Source organism: Wasmannia auropunctata, unplaced genomic scaffold (assembly GCF_000956235.1).
Source record: "Wasmannia auropunctata unplaced genomic scaffold, wasmannia.A_1.0 LD335921.1, whole genome shotgun sequence".
Taxonomy (NCBI): domain Eukaryota; kingdom Metazoa; phylum Arthropoda; class Insecta; order Hymenoptera; family Formicidae; genus Wasmannia; species Wasmannia auropunctata.
In genome coordinates this window covers 53,465-77,047 of record NW_012026969.1, presented here as the reverse complement: position 1 = coordinate 77,047, position 23,583 = coordinate 53,465, and the positions used below count along the sequence as shown (strand labels likewise).

At 40.0% G+C, this 23,583-nt stretch overlaps 3 protein-coding genes across 5 annotated transcripts; 2 read left to right on the top strand and 1 right to left on the bottom strand.

Moving 5' to 3' along the window:
• Positions 1 to 212: 212 nt before the first annotated feature.
• LOC105455118 (growth/differentiation factor 8) lies at positions 213 to 13,756 on the top strand. Its single transcript, XM_011698178.1, has 4 exons — positions 213 to 1,322; positions 7,740 to 8,000; positions 8,739 to 9,121; positions 11,352 to 13,756. The coding sequence occupies exons 1-4, from the start codon at positions 926 to 928 to the stop codon at positions 11,511 to 11,513; spliced, it is 1,203 nt and encodes a 400-aa protein (XP_011696480.1). The 5' UTR covers positions 213 to 925; the 3' UTR covers positions 11,514 to 13,756.
• Positions 13,757 to 18,297: 4,541 nt separating this feature from the next.
• Positions 18,298 to 20,280, top strand: LOC105455116 (acidic fibroblast growth factor intracellular-binding protein). Of its 2 annotated transcripts, none has more exons than XM_011698177.1 (6): positions 18,298 to 18,632; positions 18,719 to 18,920; positions 19,014 to 19,241; positions 19,459 to 19,584; positions 19,670 to 19,924; positions 20,028 to 20,280. In XM_011698177.1, exons 1-6 carry the CDS (start codon positions 18,548 to 18,550, stop codon positions 20,104 to 20,106), a joined length of 975 nt encoding a protein of 324 aa, XP_011696479.1. In that variant the 5' UTR covers positions 18,298 to 18,547; the 3' UTR covers positions 20,107 to 20,280. The 2 variants fall into 2 exon arrangements, with proteins under 2 accessions (XP_011696479.1, XP_011696478.1); XM_011698176.1 differs by having other exon boundaries at positions 19,357 to 19,584.
• Positions 20,281 to 20,558: 278 nt separating this feature from the next.
• On the bottom strand, positions 20,559 to 23,520 carry LOC105455115 (pyruvate dehydrogenase E1 component subunit beta, mitochondrial-like). 2 transcript variants are annotated; one of them, XM_011698175.1, is made up of 5 exons: positions 23,272 to 23,520; positions 22,955 to 23,017; positions 22,489 to 22,695; positions 21,545 to 22,175; positions 20,559 to 21,301 (listed from the first exon to the last, which is right to left on the bottom strand). In XM_011698175.1, the coding sequence occupies exons 1-5, from the start codon at positions 23,278 to 23,280 to the stop codon at positions 21,150 to 21,152; spliced, it is 1,062 nt and encodes a 353-aa protein (XP_011696477.1). In that variant the 5' UTR covers positions 23,281 to 23,520; the 3' UTR covers positions 20,559 to 21,149. The 2 variants fall into 2 exon arrangements, with proteins under 2 accessions (XP_011696477.1, XP_011696476.1); XM_011698174.1 differs by lacking the exon at positions 23,272 to 23,520 and having other exon boundaries at positions 22,955 to 23,253.
• Between the last annotated feature and the right edge of the window lie 63 nt (positions 23,521 to 23,583).

Below are 23,583 nucleotides of genomic sequence, written 5' to 3'. Positions count from 1 at the left end.
CCTGTTAAGACAGATTCGAGACCTCAGGAACCGCCAATGGACCACACGGAATCCCATCGGCAGCATGTTCGCGGCGCGTGCTTGACGCTGATATCAGCATCCACACTCCGTCCCCGTCCTCCGATCCGCATTGGCCCCGGCCGGCTGCCGGAACAAAGTTCAGCCTATACGGAGTCAACTACATCACTGGACCATCGTAACGATTCACCTCCAGTCTCCGTGAACGCGTCGTCGTGAGCGTCAGCGCGGGTCACTGCGAGCAAGGAGAATTGTACACGGGGGAACACGACCGGATGTCGGTCTTTCTTTACATTCGCAAAAGAATTATTGCTGACTCCGCGGATTGATTTTTTGGAATGGAGAAACATAAGGAGTATATATAGTGTAAGGACGCGCGAGAGAAAAAGGACAGAAGCGAAGCGGTCACGATCGCGGCGAGGCGGTTCGCGATCACACGAGATATAATATCGACTCGGCGATTGTGACGACCCGCCTGACCTGTTGCAACTTTGTCAATAAAATTGATATTGCACAAATTGCGCGCCAATCTTGTTGAGATTCCTAGAAAGAAACTGCCAGTTTGAATTGACCGTGGAAGTATTACAAATATTCATGACGGTCAGAATCATCGGGATAGAGTCAAAACGCTATTTGGACGCTCGTCCAAAATATTTGACGAAGACACATTGTCAATGATACATCAAAATTGTCGACCGGCAGGTTGTCAACTAAACTCACAAGTGTCAGACTGTCAGTGTTATATACAGTAATGTCGGTGATTTCAACGTACAAAGCGTTCTCGATATTCAGTGAACTCGAGTAAATCGCCCGCGGATTAAATCGTGGTTCAAATCAAAGACTGAAGAAGAGGTTCGAAAGAGACTTCCACATCTCAACTGCCACATCGGACTCGCGGTGAGAAAAAATGCGTTTATTCGTGGAAATTCTTATTATCTTCCTCGTAGGGGGTATCGCGGCCGAATGGTCGATCAACCCCCTGATGAGAGTGTGGTACACATTCCTCCCCCATTCGCCGTCCGAACGATCGTCGACCGACAAAGGAAACGACTGCGCCGGTTGCGCGCAGAATAAAGTCAACGTCGGGATCGATCCCGACCCGTTGTTGACCGAGCTGAGAGTGGAGTACGTGAAGCAGCAGATCCTCAAGAAGCTGCGGCTGTCAAAGCCGCCCGAGGTCTCGATGCCGTTGTCGACCTTGCCTAAACCTTTAATCAACGGCAACGTGCTACGGCCCGACTTGGAGAGACCGGCGGAGAACTTCTACGGGAAAACCAACCAAGTCGTCGTGTTCCCAACCGAAGGTGAGATTTACCGAATAGACGATATATACAAGATTAACGATCGTATACACAGAATGCGAAGAAGTGTCCTTTCGGAACAAAAAAATTTATAAATATATTCGAAAAATAATTTTATTGCAATAAAATCAGTAAAAGCATATAAATTAATCCAATGTGTAAAAATTAACTTAATACACACTTTGTATTTTTATAATTAAAAAAAAAGCATTAAAATTTTTGAAAATTTATCAAAATACAATTGCTTGGAGAAAAACAAATTATACTCTTCTATCTCGATAATACAATGTACCGACAGATTTTTTAAAATCGCTTAAAATATAAATTGTAAGGTGGAGAAAAAATTCTGACAATATACCTTTCGTCTGTATAATTACGCGCAAACTATTGTGCAAATTCTACCACGTGTAGATTGCTAATGAACGGTTATTCAAATCCATGGCCCATGCACGTTGCGCGTAGATGGAGGAAAGGCGAAGAACGAATAACACTGAGAAAAACAAAACACGCGTCATTCGCGAATATTGTGCGCGCGTCTTTCTCACATGCTGTAGCCCTAGTCTCCGAGTATTCGAACGTGAAACAAAATCTCTGAATATCGAGCGTGCACAAGCTTTTTCGATGGAGCGCAGCAGACGAAGTAAAATCCGCAAATGAACTATTGTGCTCGAAACGTATCCGAGTATACTTGCACGAAAATTTATAATAAATTTGCAGGAACGTGTAATCCACACATACACACACACACAAGTGTAAATTGTTTTTCCACAAATGTAATATGTATTATATTTTGCAAAATTAGAAAAGTCGACAACTTTTCGTAAATAGTTTCTATTGTTAATGGAAAATTATTTATAACTTACAGAACTAAGTTATTAACGTACAGAACTAAATTTCGATACTTTCTCACACGAGTATCTTTTTAGTTAATGCATTACAATATTTTCAACGTATAAGTCCGTAGTATCGTTTAGTATATACAGTTTTACATTTGCACGTATTCAGCGTATTCACACGCAAAACTGAATGCCTCGCATATCGAAAACATCCTTCTCTCGAGAAGCTCGTTTCTTTCTCTTTACCGTCGACTGACCCCTTTCTCTCGACAACCCCTTCTTGGCTAGCCAGACGAGAAACACTGGCGCGAGGATATGAATATTGCGTAATTGCACGGCTCCCTTGAAATAAACGAGAACCGGTAACAATGACGCCATTTCTGTTTCTCTCTCTCTCTCTCTCTCTCTCTCTCTCGTGGCTTGATATTTCTGGAATAGAGGTACCACCGACGACCAGCTGGGACCATGAATTTCAAATTTTCCGCGGCGATGCAAATACGGAAGCCGCGTGAACGGCGCACGTATGAATCCCGGCGGCGTGGCGGAAATTTACCTCGAATTACGACGCAGAATCACAGTTCCGACATTTTAATCGCATGTGTGAATCATTTTCGACGTGCTTGACGCATTTCTTAAAATCACGCGGAAAAACCTTTCTCTTGGAAATTCGCGCGGTTCGCGAAGTTTACTTCAAGTTCACTCCGAAAAGTTTCATCGCAAGCGTACGAAAATATAAGAAGTAATGAAGATGATAAAAAAAATCAAGATAATTAAAATTACACATTTAAATCTTTATCCTGCGCGGTTAAAATAATTGTAAGATACTACACAATTGAAAAATTTATGTTAAATTTAACACATTTCATTGTCCCAAACGGTCCACCCAAATTTTTGTGTTAATTTAATACAAGATGAATATGTTAGAAAGTAACACAAACATTATGTAAAAATTAACACAAAAAATGTAACACTTTGACACAATTTGAAAACAAAGCAAATATACTTCAAAATTGTAAAAGCATATTTCTTCAATAAAATTAGTATTTATAACATGTTATATTAAATTATAACATATTATATATAATAATAACATCAAAATTTTATCTTTATAAGGATTTGAATAGATTATTTTCAACAATAAAAATATATTATAATATATATATTTAAAATATGTTTCTGTTCTGATATATTTAAAAAATGTTTCTGTATGTAACATACGTAGGCCGAGACAAAGGAAAAAAATTTCACTACGGCTCTATTATTCATAATATAATATATGTAACAATGTAACTCAGATACCGTTGTAGTCAGCTCAGATTGCCCGTTTTGGCTTATCTGACTGCCGATACGGCAAAACAATTCTATACCAAATCCTTATTAGACTCAATTATCTAGCATAAGGAACCGTTGTTTCTTCACATGAAAAACAGAAATATTGATATGAAACATTCGAACATCCAGTGAGCAGCATGAAATCAGGCATTTTCTATTATTTCCAGAATATTCGTGCTTACATGTAAGATAGTGTATACGTAGAAACTCTAAGATAGTATACGTCACGTAAAAGTTTTTTACGCGATTGAAACCAGCTGTTGCCATTTCGGCATTCTACCGCGTCATGCAACTTTATTCGCAACGAAACCATGCATAATTTACGACCATGTAATTTCTTGCCGCACTGACGGAATGTAGGAATACGATAATATAATCGTATCGTTCATCGACCGCACGAATACGCTGAATATTATTGCCCCGAATTTTTTTCACGCCTCTTTCTATAACGTTTCCCGCGCACGCGATTGTGACTCCGCGTTTAACGAAAGCATCGATCAGACGATTGCAATACTCCTTTTAGATGTTTCTAATAATAATTCTTTCAACGCCTTTTTTCTTCTTACAAAATATTATTTCGTCTTTTATTAATTTTTCCTCGCTCTGATCTTTACATAATTGTTAAATATTGTACAATACATTTTTGAAGTTCTCTAATGTCAATATTTAACAGTAATTTATTATAAATGAAGAGAGCCATATTTGCTCAAGACAAATCTTGATGCTTAATAATATTTTTACGTGAACTTTTATAATTTCCAGTTCAAATTGTGGGCCGATTATTTATCGATTTTGAAACATAGTCTCAAACTGAAGCCGGAATTGTAATATTACGAATTAAATTGACGTAAAGCAACTTATTAATTAAATTATTTGCAAAAGAACAGCATTTATAGTTTACGTTAATTTGAAATTAATTCGAAATTTTCGAGTTATTTTTTTTTCTTTTTTAAACGTTTCAACTGCGTTTTAAAAAAACAACCTCGATCTCTGCAGTATCGCTTCTCATCCCGCTGTTGGTGTAAAATTCTCCGTTCTCCAGATTCTTCAAAGAAAGCTCCCAGAAGTTCCAAACACAATCTACAATTTTTCCAGTCGCGAACATTCTATACGCGGACTCGCTCGTTTTGTGAACTTTCGTCCTCGCGAACGGTGCGAACTCACGTTCGCAACAATACCGGACTTAAAAAAGGCTCACGTTTCTCCCCACACTCCGCGAGAGATATAACGTTATCGCGCGGTAGAGCGAATTAATGTCCAACGATATGACGCTGCATATATTTCGTATCTTTCTCGGGCGCGAAGGTTACACAGGCCCCCGATCCCAAGACGTAATCCAAAATATTCGCTCTTTTATCTAATTTCGAGACGAAACCGCGCGCGCGCACCACACGAGTCAGCTTTTGCACACGCACGCATGTAAAATCGTAAGTCCGGGATTTCGTCATATTGGAGCATTTATTCGGCCTAGTTAAACTCAACAGCGAGAGATTTCGGGGCGCGAGAGCTGCAGATTACATACGTAACGGCGCGGCGGTGCGATCGAGGCCAGTGAACCGGAAATGTTCATCGCGCTGTCGAATCTGCGCCGCGACGTCGAAAAGTAGTGCACGCGCTCGAGACTATGTCCTGAAGGCATATGTATGTATGTACATACATGGGATTTTCGTTCCGAAAATATCCGAGGATCTCGGAACGACCTCAAGGACTAATATAACCCGGAAATCGGATTTCTAAATGAAAATCTTATGAACCTTGCGAAGGTAGAATAAAGCTTCAATATAGAATATGAGGTCAGCGAGACCCGAGATATAATTCTATCAGCAATCTTTAGTTATTTACTAGAATTACACATGATACATATTCCAGTTATCATGATCAGCAAGAATAACAAAAAAAAGATCTTGTTACATTTGCACTTCGTTGAATATTTATTAACGACTCTACGGACTAATATAACCCGGAAATTTGATTTTTACATGAAAATCTTATAAACTTTGAGAATACGCAAGGCAGAATCAAATATCAATAGAATATGAGGTCAGTGAGATTCAATATAGTTCTATAACGATCCTCGGTGATCTTTGATTATTTAGAATTACATGATACATCCCAATTATCGATGAACAACAGTAATTAACGGCTAGCAGAAAAAATCTTGTCACATTTGCACTTAATTGAATGTTTATTCACTATCGTTGTGTTAAGTCAGTAATTTATGTTATCAATAATTTACACTATCCGCGCTGGATGTCGCGGTTGCGTTTTCAACGGGCTAAAGAAAACTGTTTACATCCCGACGTCATTTATGCTTCGTATCAGCAACTAGATATTGTATATAAAAAAAAATTGTTATTTGTGTTTTATAACTTATTGAAATTGGTTGCTCGTTCAAGGATTAGCCTCTTCGCTCGCACGTGTTTGCGAGATGGAATACACGTCATTCTCGAAAAGGCTTTATCCTCTCGATAGGGGGACATGATGAAACGAACGTGAAAACGCCAGTTGTACATCGAGAAAAAGTTGCGCATGCGAATACGCTCGTCGCCGACGTTTGACACGTGTTGTGCAACGATATGGATTCACTCTGACGCCTGGCGTTGCATAATCCCGGCTATAAATCCATGCGGAAGTGGTGATCAATCGGACACGCTGATCGCCCAAGAATTCGCCCGGAAATAATTTCGACGCGCTTCATAGTGCGTTATATCGCGGATCGTCCTGACAGTTGACGCGTATGTGCACGTCGGTAAAGTGTGCGGAGCACGATTTTTCGGTTTATTAAGAACGGATACAGATGGATTTCGATTAAAACTTATCGAGAAACAGTCTATAAAATGGTATCGATAAAACTGCAAAATAGCTTGAAATTTTCGTAAGCCAAACCTCTTAAAATTTTTAAACAGCCCTTACACTGTAAAATCCTTCTTTGACATATAATGCAAAAAAAGTTAAATGATATAATAATTATAAATAAAAAAATATATCTGTAGAAAATTAATAAATTTTATACAGCCTTGGTTTTAAATATAAAACACCCCCATAAATTGACGTAAACGTTTTATATAAAAGTTATCTAACGAAAAGTAAATAAAAAATAATTTTATTAAAAAACAATATTTATTTTTATGACAATTTTAATATCTTGTTAGTTCTTTGGCTTTTATTACCATCTTTTTAAGAAAATGCAATAAATTGAGAGTTCTTTATATTTATGACCAAGGAGCTGTATCTTTTCACAGTAATTTCTTGGAATAATGGATTTCTTTCTATCGATATGATGATTTGGTCATCGATGTTTCTGTTTAACCTTATGCTCGCGTATCGCACGTGCCGCGCAGAAATAACCTTTGCCGCACTTTGTGTCGCGGTTACGGGAACCTTTTAAAGCGCACTTTTCCAGATAATTGTGGTTCCATTTGAGGCTTACTTCGAGCACGCCGCCGTAAATTGCAGGCCGATCGTGCGCGCACTCTCAAAAGTCTCGAATAACTGAGTCTTCGGTGTCGTTCATTGGCATGCTAAATTAGTTTGTAATGGGATAGCCCGTAGATACGCGTCCATCATAGACGAGAGGCAACCGGATAGCCGTGCCATGCACTCAAGTCAAATGAGGAATATTGAAGTTACGAGCGAAATGAAAAATATAGGCTAACATACTTGCCGTCCCCATTTTAGAGAACAATTTTATCACACACTCTTATTTTCGCATAGATAAGAATATCCTTGAAGATTAAATGTACGTCTTAAATCGAGACTGAAAGATTCTGCAAGCTCTCCGTTTAGTTGTTAATAATTCATCCACCGATTTATTTCCATGTCCAAATATTTTCATATATTTATTCATACATATTTTTTAAATAATTATAATAATGTAATAGAACATTTTTGTGAATCATATTTAATCATATTCCAGGTTGAAACGTAAGAATCCATAAAATTCAAAAATCAAAGAATCAAAGGGCTTTAAAAAAGACGCATTGCATTCAATATTTTTTAATTTTACAGGAAATAATGAAAAATGTTAGCCAATGCACAAATAACGTTTTGCTATTAAAACATCACTTTTTATAAAAATGACGATTGCAACGTTTTTGCAGAGAACTCTTCAATTTAGCAAGAAAAATCAATTTCTCATTTATAACGAGATCTTGATTTCGGCTCTTGAGTCATAATCATATATATAGGTAGTCCGACAATTTATTATATTATACTCTCTCAACAAAAAAAAAATAATCGAACGATTATATAGGTGTAGCCGATTCAGCGAAATATCGTCACAACTTGAATCACATAACGGGGTTCAATTCGGCGGCTCATTTCACGTTTTACCTGTCGAACGAGATGCTGTACGTCGACGTGACCTCGGCGGAGCTTTGGTTCTACAAGGAACAGGTCGAGAACGACGATGAGCTCAAGCAGACATTCGTGCTATCCGAACTCGATCACTGGGACCAGGGCGGAAGATTCGAAAAGAACACCGTCATGGCAATCTTCGAGACCGACATCAGAGGTGGGTAAATGGCGGATGGAATCCTTCTCTCTTTCCCTCTCTCTTGCTTTCCCGTTTGCTCTTCCAAGCCCTATCCATACGTTCGTCACATACGAATCCGCACCGCATAGAAATCTTCCACCGCGAAATTTTGTTACTCCATTGCATGCATGCACTTTGCGAACCTGTCCCCCGTTGCCATGCACATCGCAATTTCGTCTTTTACCGAAAATCCGATACGAATGATGAGGGATAATTTTCTCATATCGCGATATTCCGAACGATTTCTCTAACATCATCTAATGCCTATCGGTACGGGATACGATTGGAATCGATTGCCGAACATTTAAATTAAAATTTAACGAGAGTTTATCGAAAATTCGCGTGTCAGAAAATATTGCTTTAAAAATCATGAGAAGTAAAATTAAATGATTATAATAATATTTCAATAAATTATAACGACAAAATTCGAAGAATTTTTTTTATTTTTCTTTTAGAATTGCACGACTTTACTTCAAAATAAAAATTATAGAAAATAAAAAGTTAAAAAGTTGTGAAAACTAAACGTAATATAGCTATTATTCCTTACGATTGCGAATTTCAAATTTTAATTTTCATGTATAGGCTTTTGTTAGACAAACAATTATTTGTAATGTTCAGAATAAGTTTCATTTTCGGTAAAGCTTCATGAAATACGAGTCCTCTGAAGTGCCACGCGACACCGCATATAAAAAAATCATTGATCTATTCTTTTTTCAGAGGGCTGGGTAAAGACAGACATAAAATTTATGGTGAAGAAATGGATAGGCCGACACCGATTGAACCACGCTATCCAGATAGCTTGCACGACCTGCTCGACCGATCGCGACCGAGCGCCGGTGTCCGCCGAGCAGAGTCTGAAACCGTTCCTGGTGATCCACACGGAGCCGTTGCCGCAGCGGAACAGGCCCAAGAGGCACTCGAATTGCCTGCCCGACACGACGGAGTGCTGTCGGGACGAGCTCTACATTAATTTCAGGGATATCGGCTGGAGCGACTGGATCTTACATCCGAGCGGATATCACGCGTACTTCTGCCGGGGATCATGCTCCACAGCGGCTTCCTTAACCGTTAGCGGCTCGCACTACAACAACGTTATCATGGTGAGTTTAATGCGGCTCTCGTATTCTTACGTCATTTGTACTTGACACAATGTCTCGGTCAATAGTAAATAGATTAATCTAATTTCAGATAAAAAGTAAAAAATATTAACAGCGTTGATAATATTAACACGTAAAAGCCAATGTTATTAAGGCTTCGGTGACATTTAGTAATGTAATTTGTAGTACAAATTTAAATTTTTAGCATCAATTCTTAAAATTGGATGCTTATCTTCGAATTCTTCAGACGAATGATTATCTATTTTTATTATTATTAATCTAAAAATATTTCCTTCTATTTATTCCATTCCATCGTACTTTTTAATCTAGCTCATTTTTCAATGTCATTCATTTTCTTTCGTTATCGCTAAAGATTACTGTTTTATTTTCGTATCAATAACCTTCACTCTTTACATGCAGTTATTAAAATTTGACGTTAATCAGCTAATTCTTCTCGTTATTGCTTGTCCCTTGTCCATTATTCTGTCCGAGTTGTCACAACGGAATTAATGTGTCCGTTGCCCGAAAGGGACAAGTATTACGGAAAGAGTTTCTATCTACATCTAAAATAGCGCGCGGCAATCTTATCTCGCTCGTGTCAGATCGTACGGAGCGCAGATGCGTAACAACCGATTATCGTGCCGCTGAAGAAATGTGTCGCCAGCGTGATTTATATTCGTTCTTTCTTTGCGAGTACGAGGAGAACGCTGACGCCGCATCTTTCTCTCGCTATGTATTTCGAGAATCGCGTGTCACTGCGCCGCGTTTCTTCGTGGTTTTACGAGGATCGTATCTCGTTATACGTATTGGGAGTATTGCCAATAGTAAATATCGCTGATATGCCAAATAACTTTAGATATTAATTTGCTGAACAATCTCAAAAGCCAGCAATTTAATAATCTCGTTCTATTAAGATTAGAATCGAATAATATAAAATAGAAGAATTATTTTGTTCTCTATTCGGAATTATCGACATCACAAATTCAAATTTTTCTTTAAATGGGCTCTACAAAGTTGAAAATTTTACACATTTGAAGTATATACACGAATAAATCGCAGGATACTCAATTTAAGAATTTAAGAACAGAAAAATAAAAAAATTGTACATATATATTATAATTTTTTAATTACTTTTTTTCAAATTTAAGTTGAATATCTCGCGATTTATTCGTGTATGTACTTTAAACATGTAAAAGAGTTTTCAAAGTTTTCTATAAAGACAATTCGAAGAAAATTCGAGTCTGCAGTAATGGTAATTCTCTTGGTAACTCTCATCAGTTCAGAATCTTTTTAAATTAAAATTTTGTTTAAACATTTTTTTGACGAGAATTTTCAGCTAACAAGAAAAACATTTTAAATATTTTTCAATTCGTCCATATGAAAATTGTGTAATTTCTATATTAAAATATAGCTATATTTCGCATATAGCTTTTAATAACATTTCTATAAAAACTGGCTCACGTTTGGGCGAAGTAATCCCCTTTCCATCTCTCACGGCCACACACGTACACACACGCGGGCAATTTACGCTTTACTTAACGTAAAAAATATAATCGCGCGCTGCATAATCGCGTCCTTTATTACCCGCATTAATTGTTAATAAAAGTCGGGAGAGAGGAGGCGCTCTTGTTATACCGCGGCACATAATGTGAGTAATATAGTTTGCAACTCGTAACGATAATGGGGCGTTAAGACTCCATTATCACGCAACGTAAAACCCCATTAACTTAGGTCTATGCTTTCTGCCATATACGAAGCGTGACGCGAGAAATATCGTTTGCATACGCGAAATGGAGATGATTTTCTTATGTTCCTGCAGTCTGGGGGAAAGTCTGAAAGAAACGACACACACCCGCTCGCCTTATACATTCCTCTCTTCGCTATTTCTCACGGAACCTTTCGCTATTAAAGAATCATCGAACATCATAACTTAGGAAATGACTAAAATTTACTTTAAAACTTACTTCAACTTCGATAGTCAAACTCTAATATAAATTTCTCTCTTTCGAAACAAGAAAAATATTTATTAAACTTTAATCTCTCTCAAAAATCCTTTCATTAATTTCAAACCTTATTAAAAATTGTATATTTAAGTTATACTTGCATTACCTAACTTATCAATGTAATTATTTTGTTCTATAAATACAGCTCTGGTTGTAAATATAAAGCCTCCAATTTATTACATTTTTTTTTTGCCAATTAATGAACACGAAAATGTCGCTTCCCTTTGCAGAAATATTTGACCACGGAATCGGGGCAACGAAAGAACAAGATAGTGCCGTGCTGCTCGCCGACGCAGCTCGCCCCGCTCCAGCTGCTCTACATCGACACGAACAACACGATCACGCAGAAAACGTTGCCGAACATGGTGGTGGAGGCTTGCGGTTGCATGTGACGCCGCTGCCTCGAAGGGCGAGTGGAGGGTGAGTAGAAGCACTATCGTCGGTGACGAGACAAAAAGACGAGGACCAACATCTCACGCCACCACGTCCAAGACTATCGCTCGCGCATAATCGTCGTGAAACCGAATCCTGCAGGTTGGACGCTCGCAAAATCCGTTCGTCTCGATGCGAACGCGAAGAAGTCAGTCGCGCGGAAACGTACGACAGCGATGATCGCCGGCTTCGAGATGGCAGGCTGATTAAAGATAGGGACACGCTATTGTTATCGTCACTCTCCCTCACGTTGCATTGTAAATGATGTTAATAAAGTAAATATTATTTATAAAATTAATGAAATTATCATAGATTCGTAGAATTTCTGCTTTTTCATTTTATTCGCCAGCTGTGCGGGTATTTATAATCTACATTTTATCAATATTCTGTGAATCATAATTTTTTTATCCTACACACGCGGTATGACGTAATTTTTACACGTACAAATCATGTTGATAAAAAGACGTGAATAAAGATATTTATGCCTAATCATGTCACATGAGAATGCGATGACATTCATTTCAATAAAATGTCTCGTTTGGCTCGAACGATTTAGTTCACAAGAATTACTGCACATATATTACGTCTTTTTTTTAATATCAAACGTGAGAAGCGAAAATACAATTGATATATTCGTTCGATAACGCAATACAACAAAATACGGGCTTGCGTGATGTAACAATGGTGTGTTCCCGAAACCTGAAATCCTTTAGGTTGATTGCCCAAGCCACGAGATCGACTCGAGCTAACGCTTGCGGCGCCAGGGGAAATTAAGGCGTAAATTAAGGCGAGCCGAAGCGTGGAGAGAGCTCGTTACGTATTTTAGCGTAAATACCGACACCCCTCCGCGTGCCGCGCCGTACGTCTACGAGGCCGATAGCGAAGAGACCTTTCGGGCAATTTCGACAATAAGCTTTACCGCGCGCGCGCCTTCCCAGCTGCGTCTGACTACGTATAAGGCCGTTTCTACTGCAAATCACCGCCGAAGATATTTCAGCTTCCATGTGAAGAATCCCTAGATTACGGATTCTGACTGATTAGCTTTCAGCGATGCGATATGATTTTTATAAAGGTGAATTTTTATATGAATATGCTAATATTTGTAGTGAAAATTGTATTATATTTCCTAATCTAATTCCTTACGAAAAAACATAATGGAAAAAGAGAAGCGATTTTTGCGAAAAAATATGGCCTCAAACTCGGCCTCTCACCTAAGACAGATACTCTAATTTCAATTTCAAATTATCGTCACATTTCGAGGAATCTGTAAATAATGCACACTAATGCTATCGCTGAGATAACGTTTCATGAATGGATTATATCAATCAAGTCAATTGCTTTTAATCTGTTCAGTCACGTTTGACATCAAACATTTATGAAAGATACGTCTAACTATAAGCAAATTTGCCGTTGAACTTTGCACGTCGTAATTTCAGCGTCTCTGAAAAAAAAAAGTGGACAGTGGTAATAAAGTTACGCGATAAATACTCCTCTCGACGATATGACGACAATTTAGATAGAGCCGACGATACGACAAACAACTCGCTAGAAGCCGTACAGTATTTTCTCACTATCTAACGCACAATCCGAAACTGTTATACCGACCCCAGGCTTAACTGTATTTAGTTTAAGAAGCGTGATAAGTATGTTCGTAAATTTTATTTATTGCTAAAATAGGATTAAAAACGTCGTCACCTTCACGTTGACGGATTAGCGGCCCACGGCTAAAAAGCAAGGATATAATGCAATGACAATTACTCTACGAAGTAAATACGTGCGATTATGGCATAGTAGTATATTATTAAGCGGCACGCTAAGCGCCGACTGTAGTTGACACGTCGAGATAAACGGCGAGTGGCTTGATTGCGTCGAAAATTGTCGGTGCAATTAAACGCGGCCCGATAATATCGATATACATTTTCTTCCTTTTGAAAATTTTACTCGTATTGAGCGCAAGACAAGTGATATATCAATCGATTTTCTCCGCATTCGAGTGCCGTTAAAATTACGCGAAACCGACGAGATAGATTCTTATCATCTCATATTTTAGTTATAAACTTCCAAGCCGCCTTAATCAATCTTAAGTCAGAATAATATATAGCTGCTAAAAATATTACGAAGCTTTTATTATTTCTTTAAAGCGCTGCAAGATAAAGTTTTTCATTAGATATAGATTTATTCAAATAAATCAATACACTCTCGAGCCTGCGATATTCAATCAAGTTCATTCACTCACAATCTTAATGCATAGAATGCATAGTTGATATATATATATATATATATATATATATATATATATACGGATCGTATATTATTTTATCATAAATGCATATATAATATGTATATTATATGTGAACTAAATTTTATTAAGCATGATACCGTAGTGAGTTTTCTATTAAAGATGTGCGAACTATTCGAACGCGAATCGATTCGATTCGGATTTGAATCTCGGATTTGATTCTCGATAGATATCTAGAGTCTCGGTACTGTAAGGCACTACAGGAATATCCGAATCAAAAACGCGCCTTGGGAGGCATTAAAATCCGTCGGCGCGTCGAAATAAGTCGGCGTTCAAACTCACGTCGCACATTTCTCAGACTACGCCCGAAAACCAGGGAGAATTCATGGGGCGGACGAGGGGCAAAAACTATAGACGAACTTCCGCACGGCTTCGAGAGTGAATTAACGCGTTTCTTTCAAAAAATACATTTCACGTTTCTCTCTCTCCCCTCCCCCCCTCCCCCATCCCACCTCTTCGCGTAACGCTCGATAAACCTTTCTCGAGTAAATCCATCTCGTCGGTTTCTCCCTCGGCGCCATGTAAATATATCATTCGTGTTTTGCTGTACGGTGCCACGTCTCTGCAAATGAATTTCCTGGAGCGCTTCCTTCCTCCGTCCGGGAGACAGACACAGAAACCGGCGAGCGGTGGAGCTGTGCAAGGAGGAGGAAGAGGAGCAGAAAGAGGTAACGTAGAGAGAAAGAGAGAGAGAGAGAGAGAGAGAGAGTGAGATAGCGGAAGAGAGGGGAAAAAGGGGGATGAAGAGAGGATAGTGAATCGGTGGAGGAGCGCGCGAGAGTGAAGAGGCGGGAAGGAGGAAGTGGAAAAGAAAACAAACGCGCACCAGGCAGAGCGAGAGACAATGGGTGGCAACCGTACCGCGGGATCGAAACCGAGTATGTCCGTTAGCGACATTAAATGCAACAGGGAAATAATAGTTACCGCGACTCTACGCGAAGCAAGTGTATGTCTTTGGCGACAGCGACGAAATAGCGTAATCTTTACTTATACGAATCTGCCCCGGCACCGTGTGCATCGTGTTGAAAATTCTCTCTCTTGTTAAAAACAGTAAAAAGAGAGCTTTAATCTTTATAATCCCGACGAAATGAATGTCGCAGCATCAAATTAAATCAACAATACATATAATATTTCTTCTCTCGTCACAGTCGGAAAAAAAAAACACGTAATGTAATTCTACAAAAAATTATAAAACATTTTTAGGATACCGCATTAATATTTTAATCAGGGCGAATACCGTTAAGTAAAAATTGCGTTTGATGCAATATCTCATTAATTTGTAAGACATTTGTAATTACTGCACGGGCAAAAATAATCTACTGATCTTCGGAATTATGACGAATAAAAACGCGAAAATGATGTCTGTAATATCGCGCAACACGATGCCGGAGATGGGCCAATATTTTCATCGTAGATTTAGCACGAAATGCCGCGTGCGTGTTTTAAGTCTTCAATAACGTCGAATTTCTACAGTGTTCTCTCTCTTTTTTTTTAAATAAATCTCGGCCATTCCTTTCGCTAAATGCGCGGTAAGGTCGTAGATAGAAATAGTACAATCGATAATTTAATTTTAGAGCACAAAAGAATGCGATATTTAGTAAAATAATAAATATATTGATAAAAATTTTTTTCGTTCTTCTTTGTCTGCTGTTCGTATACATGTTTACTTGAGGAAACAAGGAAAGTACAACGAAATCTGCAGCTTCACAAACTTCGTGCGCCGATAAGAAGTGTCGAGCACTTATTTAGTACATGTCTTAACTCATATCAAGCGAGCCTACAGACTTCGTATTTTCATGCATACTCAACGGAATTGCATGTATAACTTTCTCTTATTTTAACGCAGATTAACGTAGGTATGTACATATAGAGAGAAACACTACGTCGTGCAAAAGAAAAAATTCATATTTTGCAAAACTTCATATCTTATTTTTGTTCAATGTAACATAATAATATCTCTTACATAAAGTTCGTTCTATTAAAAAAATTTTGCTCTAAAATATAGTTTAACGTTATTAAATCGTTAATTTAAAAATGCACATTATAATGAGTTGTAACATAAAAACTTTATTATAGACTCTGATAAAAACTTGGAAATTAGTAAGACATGCAAGTACTCCAGAATAATGAGACGGTTGACATCTCAAAATAAAAGCCATTTTATTTTCCCTTTCTACTTGTGCCTCGAATAACGAAGTTCATTCTAGGCAAATCTTCAAATTTTAATATCCCCCTCGTCCCATATTTTTCGCGTCTCGTTTAACGCGCAACAGAAGCGGGAATCATTGTTTCGTCATTCTGTTTCGCGGGGCTCGCGATCGATACGCAGTCAAGACGAATCCGGCGCGTTTCCCCGCCAGGTTTTGTTATACGGCACTACAATATTTATCCGCTCGCGCTGGCAGTCGTAGCCGGTTAACGCGCGTTTCCCGCACGGTAACGAGTTTAACGTTACGTGACATCGCCTCGCCACGAATTAATTGCGTCCGCGCGAGTGCGAGTGCGAGTGCAGTGTGGCAATTTCGATCGCTGCTGTTGCTGTTGCTGCTACTACACTTCGCCCGTCAATCAATCGCGTGGAATTGCGGCCGGTGGGCGTATTTACGTATACGTGTACGTGCGTGCGTGCGTGCGTGCGTGCGTGCGTGCGTGTGTGCACGCACGCGCACGTTCGTATTATTTCGCTCCAAAGTCCGACGATTACTTTAATTAAGCATGAGATTACGGCGGAAAAATGAAAATAATGCACCGCCGATAAAACGCTGACATGTGACTGGGCTGTATCGCCACGTAACATCGTGTGACCTTTTCGCTCGGCAGCTGTATCTTGAAGTCGGATGTCGACTTTAATTCAGGTTTACCCTCGCGAATAACAATGCCGGAGGAAGACATTTGAGAAATGAAAGTTATTAAGTAAGTTGCAGGGAAATAATATTCCGAATTAAAGAAAGATCACGTTAAATTTCGTGATATTGCGAATTGTGCAAAAGCATTCGTTGTAAATTTTTTTTAATTTTGATCATAATTTAAAGACAGAAAATTATTTTTAACTTTCTAAAATATAATTAAAGAAGATATCGGCGCATATATTTTAGGAAACATTTTTCACTAAAAAATAATTTCCTATAGATAATAATTATATATTCTACTCGATACAAACATAAAAGATTTAAAAATCAGAGATTTGTGAAAAATGTTAAAATCCTTTTTACAAAGCAAACTGATTTTTCAGTTAATTTGCAGTTAATCTGTTTAAGCATAATTTTAATTAGAAATATTTCATCATTTAATAAGTAAAATTGTAAACTTATATATGAAAATAGCTTCAAATCAAATTGAAATATTCTAATATTTTTCATATCTCATTAATGCTTTTGATTCATAACAATTCACGTTACGATATTAATTGTGAATTTAAAAAAATATTGCAGTACCATAATAAAGATAATTGTTCAATTTAATTGACCCCTCGAGCAAATATTCCTAAAAATATATTCTCTCATAATTAATTCGAAAACTGATGCAGATTTTAATCTCCCGTTAAATTAACGTAAATTTTAATTATCACCAGAATTAAATTAAAATTTAATTGTCACGGCTCGACTTTCAAAAGAAAACGTACTTTAATTATAGCCCCCCCCCCCCCTCCCGATGGCGCGAGGTGTTCTCTAAATTTCACAATTATTACAATAAATTAAAAATATTATTTTATCGCACTCACCCGAAATCCCGAGTAGAGCATCATTATACCTGCGAACGCCATCTTGTCGCCTCGTTCCGTGATTTCGCCCCGATATTTCACGCGTGTCCGCACGTCCTGAAAAAAATCACGCATGTTATACGTATATATATTATTACCTACTGATAATACTGCGTTATAAATATGAAATATTCATCGCACACAGCTAATATTTTCAGGAATCTGCGTTGAAAAACGAGATATATACGGCATTTCGGCGTTCTTTATTATGCATTTATTACGTATTTCACTCAACGTACGTCCATTCTTATATAACGTGATAAATAGTATATCTACTGAGAACGTAATATGATATGCATGACGCGATAATAACGTGATTACAATCTAATAACGCCAGCGCCAGACGCGAAATTGATCGCTAAAAGATCGGCGCTTCGCGCGTCGACGACGCGTTCGAAGACGCATATATTCGATATCGCTCAATTTGAGCATTAAGATGTACTCTCGACCATTAATATTAACCTAATTACCTTCCGGCGTGAGAGATCCTCATTATTTTCGCCCCATCGCCGGACTCCGAGGCCGATTCGCGACGTTTTGCACGGATATAAGTCCCGCGACGCGACCGCGTTCGTTCTCTCCGCCATGAGTGGCGATAGGAACGACGCCAGTTCGTACGCGGGCACCACGCGAATCAAACGAGCCTTGGCACTACGTGAGTCAAACGAAAGCCCCCCCTCCTCGCCGCCGCGCCGCCGACGAATGTTGCGGCGAGCGATCCTAACCTCAGCTGGCTCAGCTGATTATACAGCTAACCTAAAAGTGACGATTGCTGACGGATGCTCATCGAATTCTGATAAAATTCTGTTATTTTTGAGACGGAAACGTGACGACGATCTCTATTAGCTGTCTCGACGAGGAGCGACGTCAGCATGATTCTCGGAATAATCCCGTTTACGTGATCGATTATATAACGCGACGGCACGGACTTCAACATGCTGTCCGAGGTTGACGTATTCATCAGCAACTACACGCTGGTCGATCCCGAGATCTATCAGCTCTGGGTCGACGGGCACACTTGTGAGTGAAAGGAATTGCGACCTTCTTCGATTTTTTACGCACTTTGAGGATTCGTATCTACGAGTCTAATGAATGCCTCCTTCCAGCCAGCGACGCGGTCAACATTCTGCATCAACGAGGAATCTGTCAGCAGACCAACGCGCCGCTCGAGCTGGTCGCGTCCGACATCCTCGACCACTATCGCACCTACGCTTTGCTCGAGAAGCTGCTTCACACCCCTACGAAACTCGCCAGCGAGCAGCTGGCCTTTCAGATAGAGCCGCAGACCAGTCAGATGCTCATAGAAATGTAGGAAGAACGTTTGCGTGATGTGATTCTCTAACTCTAATCATTAACAATGTCTTGTGAGGCGCCCTGACACGAATAATTCACTCATCTCAGGTATTACGAATTTGACGATGTCGTTATACGCGAGTTACTGGGGAAAAAGATAACGTCCAAGAGTAGAAAGGACATGGATGAGGTAGCGGAGAAGACGGGGATCACGTTGAAGAGCTGCAGAAGGCAGTACGACAACGTGAAGAGGGTGTTTAAAACCGTCGAGGATTTGCCAGGTTCTCTCGCAGCAAATATCAAACAGCACTTCTTACTTTCTGAGGACCTCGCTAAGTACGTGTGGCATGTGACTCATTACGAAACCTCATAAAACTCTCTTGTAGCACAAATAATTACGATGCAAATCGTTTGTGATGTAACTGACTTGTGTTTTTTAATTATTGCACAGGCGATACGCCGCAGTGGTGTTTATAGCATGCCTGCGATTCGAAATGAATAAAAGGAAATTACAGTTCTTAACGTTTCCCGATCTGTATCACTGTGCCAACAGTATGATGGCGTCGTGGACGTATCGCTGCGTCGGATCCGAATACTTTGACACCGACTTGGACAGGGAATTCTTACAGGAATTATCGGAATGCAGGGTTCTTCTAGAAAACGACAAACATCACAAACAGTATGTTGCATCCTATATGTAAAACGAAGCAAATAATGCTCCTTCGTCGCAAAAACTAACAGAGAGAAATATCGGTATGTTTCAGTTTAGTGTGCCTCAAGCTCAAGCCGATGCTTCTCGATCGATCTTATCAGGAACTGGACGTAAACTTTCGTTCGTACTCGAGAGCGATACTCGGTATCGGATGCAACCTGCACAGATCACGAGAACTGAGATTTTTCTTTTTGGAGCTGGTGGAGAGGTGTATCGAACCTTGGCGGCAAGTCAATTGGACGCATTCCGATCTGCGGAATTTCTTAGCTGTCTATACGCAGTGCGCTCTTGACATGGATGTACTTAGGTAGGAGTTGCAGTAACATAACAGATGTTGCATGAATTAGAATTTCGTTCAAGTATTGGGAACTTCAAGGGAAATATTAATTATTCAATATTTTTCATCGCAGAGAAGGCGAATTGAGAGATGCGTTTGAACGTTACATGACAGTAGTGACATGCTGTCTCTTACGTATGTATCATACATAAATTGTCAATGTAAAAAAGTAAATATATGCAGTAATAATAATGATAATATATACTTAGGTGTAGAAGTGAACGATTGATAATTTGTAAATTACTGTATTTATTAATTTTCTGTAATAAATAGTAGACATCAGTGCAGCATCTCGTATGCTGCCTGTAATTGTGCAGTTAGACATACATACGCATATTGCACTATCAACATTTTCTTATAAGTTACTGATATTTTCAACTTGAGTGCGCGATGTGCAATTCTACAATGTGAAAGGCAGTTCGTATAGACACGGCAGTAGCTCGATATCTATTTACTACGTCATAATTATTCAAATAAAAGTTAATTTAAATTTATTTAAATTCAATATGAATATTAATGAAATGAATTAGAATTTTTCTCCATCCGAACCTCTCGATTCGTTGGCAATTGGATATTTTAAATAAAACATCGCTAACTACTAAAATTTCTTACTTATTCTTACTAATTTTTTCCTTAGGTATTTACATTTATTATCGCATTGTCTAATAACAGTATTAACATCGTATGTATATCAATGTACAGAATACACATCGCACATTTTGCGTGCTAGTTTTAAGAAGCACATTTAAACCTCGTTTATACATTGGCTACGTTTCCGATATGCACTGCAAATCTATACACCGAAAATCCATAGTACACGCAACGAAATTATAAATTTTCAGTACTGGCAGTACTGAAGTGGCAGTACATCGGAACACGGCCAATTATAATCAGTATCTTTTTTGTCCAAATGTACTTTCTCGTAAGAATTCTACGCAAATAAAACTTATAAGGAAATGTTTCCAAAATATTCTACCCAATGGCGACAGAGTATTATCTTTACTGAACGGAGATTTTGTACTTACTTGCCACTTTGTTTTATTTCTCTGCATTTATTCTACTTCATTATTCATTCGATAGCTGGACGAAGTACGCTGTACCGGGGTAAAGATGCGGGGGATGGGGACAGGAAAACTGGCGTGTCAGGAAAACCGCGTAGAAATATTGTAATTTCACCTATGTAACTTGCAATTGACTACTGCGTGACTCCTAACATTTTGTTAACGGCGTTCACTATGTCTCTGATCTGTGGCAAGGCCGCTATCTCCAGCGATTTCGCATACGGCATAGGTGTGTCGACTCCCGTGATACGAATCACAGGTGCGTCAAGATGATAGAAAGCCTCGCCTGGAAAAGAAAAATAGCTTCTTTAAGCAGAACCGTCGGGAATAAACAAGTTAAAAATAAGTCAATTTTCAACCCGGTTTTTTTTTTTATTAAATAGCTTTGAAATCGCAATTCATCGATCTTTCATGTGTATAAAAAAAATTAATTGAATTTTAATTAGCTTCAATTTAAATGATCTAATTTTGAGTTAAAATAAAAACTCAATACAAGTGAAATATGAAACACTGATTGAACGAGACTTACTCTCGGCGATTCTCGCGCTGACCTCCGCGCCGATGCCGCACTGCGGCCAACCCTGCTCGACCGTCAACAGGTGTTTCGTCTTCACCACGGACTGTATGATGGTGTCCATGTCCAGCGGCCTGAGAGAACGTAGATTAATCACCTCGGCCTCGATTCCCTTCCCGGCAAGTTCGTTGGCCGCTTCGAGAGCCTCCTCGACAGCCTTGGAATGTGCTACCAACGTCACGTGATTGCCCACCCGCTCCACCTTGGCCTTGCCGATGGATAAGACGAAGTCCTTGGACAAAGCCTCGTCAGACATAGGATACTGTACGCCATACAGTATTTCGTTTTCGAGCACCACCACCGGATCGGGATCCCGTATGGCCGCCTTGAGCAAACCCTTGGCGTCCTCGCTGTTGTAAGGTGACACCACTTTCAACCCGGGACAGTGACTGTACCAGGCACCGAAGCACTGCGAGTGTTGCGCCCCTACGCCCGCGGCGGCACCGTTGGGACCGCGGAACACGATTGGCACGTTGACTCTACCCGCGGACATGTAGAACGTCTTGGCGGCGGAGTTGATAATGTGATCGATCGCTTGCATCGAGAAATTGAACGTCATGAATTCGCAGACTGGTCGCAGGCCGGCCTGAAAAGTACACGTGAAAACAGAGAGGTATATTAGAGCGTAATAAATAAAGCTTAATAAAAGTTCTCAAGTCAGCCAAATTTGCTAAAAGAGCTTATTTCAAATTATACGTTGCGTATTGTGTTAATAGAACTGCAACAGCCGAGCATAGTCTACTGTTTTTTTACCAGTAGAAATGTATCAGAAAACGAGTAAGTCCTATGTTACGAAATAACAGCAAAATACGCTCCATTTCTGTTGCATTTCTGTTACAGCTGGCAAGTCGAATTCGCTGTCAGCTGCTAACATTTTGCCACGTGGATTCTACACGTACCATGGCTGCTCCCACCGCGATGCCGGTGAAACCAGCCTCCGTAATCGGCGTGTCGATGACACGCTTGTCCCCGTACTTCTTCCAGAGACCCCGGGAAACCTTGTACGCACCGTCGTAGAGCGCTACCTCCTCGCCGAGCAGGAACACCTTCTCGTCCCTCTCCATCTCCTCATCCAGGGCCGAGTTCAGAGCGTCTCGCACGGTCATCTGAGCAAGATTCACACATGAATGAATTTTCATTGAGGAAACACCGAGAGGCAAGTGAATGACCTTTCATTGTCCTTCAAGCTTCTTTCGCTTCTCCGAACGAACGTACGCGAGAGGGGTGGTCGAGTCGGGAAGGGTGAGCAAGGGATAACCCACGTCGGTCGACGTGGAGGCACTCGCGGGCGCGTGGAGAGTCCGAGACGTGTCCCGAGAGAGGACCGTTCGCTTTTTAGGTTAGACTTAAGTGGAGTAATCTCACCTGCTGCGCTGCTGCCCATCTCGACGTGGAGAACGAGCGGCGGGCGACGGTCCTTACGGCGGTCTGAAAGCAAATGAGCATCGTCGTGATCGTCTGTTGCGGAAACACGGAATCCCGTGCGCCACTCTCTCCGAGCGGGTCGCGACAGTGGTGTCCATTTCACTCGCGCATCGGCCATCCCGGTCCTTCCACACTCGCGATGTTTATTTATATAACACGCGACCGGAGATCGGAGCGAGGTGGCTGCCACGTAAACGTGGAACGGATCACCCGATCGTGACGGCTCATTTTTTTTCCGGATTCGCGGGATCTTTTACCGTGAGCATGTTAAGCCGTTGACAGACGTTTCTCGCGGCGGGGGCGGCGGGGCCTTTTTTTCTGAGAGCGATCTCTCTCTCTCTCTCTCTCTCTTTCTCTCTCTCTTTCTCTCGGGACTCCCGGGAGACGATTCGGCAGAGACGTTCGGGGAAAAAAATCCTCGCGTCCTGATACTAAAACGCGGGTCGCGTTACGAGATGCCAAGGACGCGCGACGTTCGGGATCATTCGGGCCGGTTACGAAACGTGCGTCACGTCGCGAAGTCGTCGGTCCGAAACGGCGGCGCGTCGACTGCCGTTCGGAAGCCGAAG

Bases quoted from the DNA above. Each gene is read 5' to 3' on its own strand.
- LOC105455115 (XM_011698174.1), bottom strand. From the start codon at position 23,035: ATGCTCATTTGCTTTCAGACCGCCGTAAGGACCGTCGCCCGCCGCTCG. The intron at 22,176-22,488 runs GTACGTGTAGAA...TGTACTTTTCAG, and splicing joins TCGCGGTGGGAGCAGCCATG to GCCGGCCTGCGACCAGTCTG. The intron at 21,302-21,544 runs GTAAGTCTCGTT...TTTCTTTTCCAG, and splicing joins CAGCGCGAGAATCGCCGAGA to GCGAGGCTTTCTATCATCTT.
- LOC105455118 (XM_011698178.1), top strand. From the start codon at position 926: ATGCGTTTATTCGTGGAAATTCTTATTATCTTCCTCGTAGGGGGTATC. The intron at 8,001-8,738 runs GTGGGTAAATGG...TTCTTTTTTCAG, and splicing joins CTTCGAGACCGACATCAGAG to AGGGCTGGGTAAAGACAGAC. The intron at 9,122-11,351 runs GTGAGTTTAATG...TTCCCTTTGCAG, and splicing joins ACTACAACAACGTTATCATG to AAATATTTGACCACGGAATC.
- LOC105455116 (XM_011698176.1), top strand. From the start codon at position 18,548: ATGCTGTCCGAGGTTGACGTATTCATCAGCAACTACACGCTGGTCGAT. The intron at 18,633-18,718 runs GTGAGTGAAAGG...GCCTCCTTCCAG, and splicing joins CTGGGTCGACGGGCACACTT to CCAGCGACGCGGTCAACATT. The intron at 18,921-19,013 runs GTAGGAAGAACG...CACTCATCTCAG, and splicing joins AGTCAGATGCTCATAGAAAT to GTATTACGAATTTGACGATG.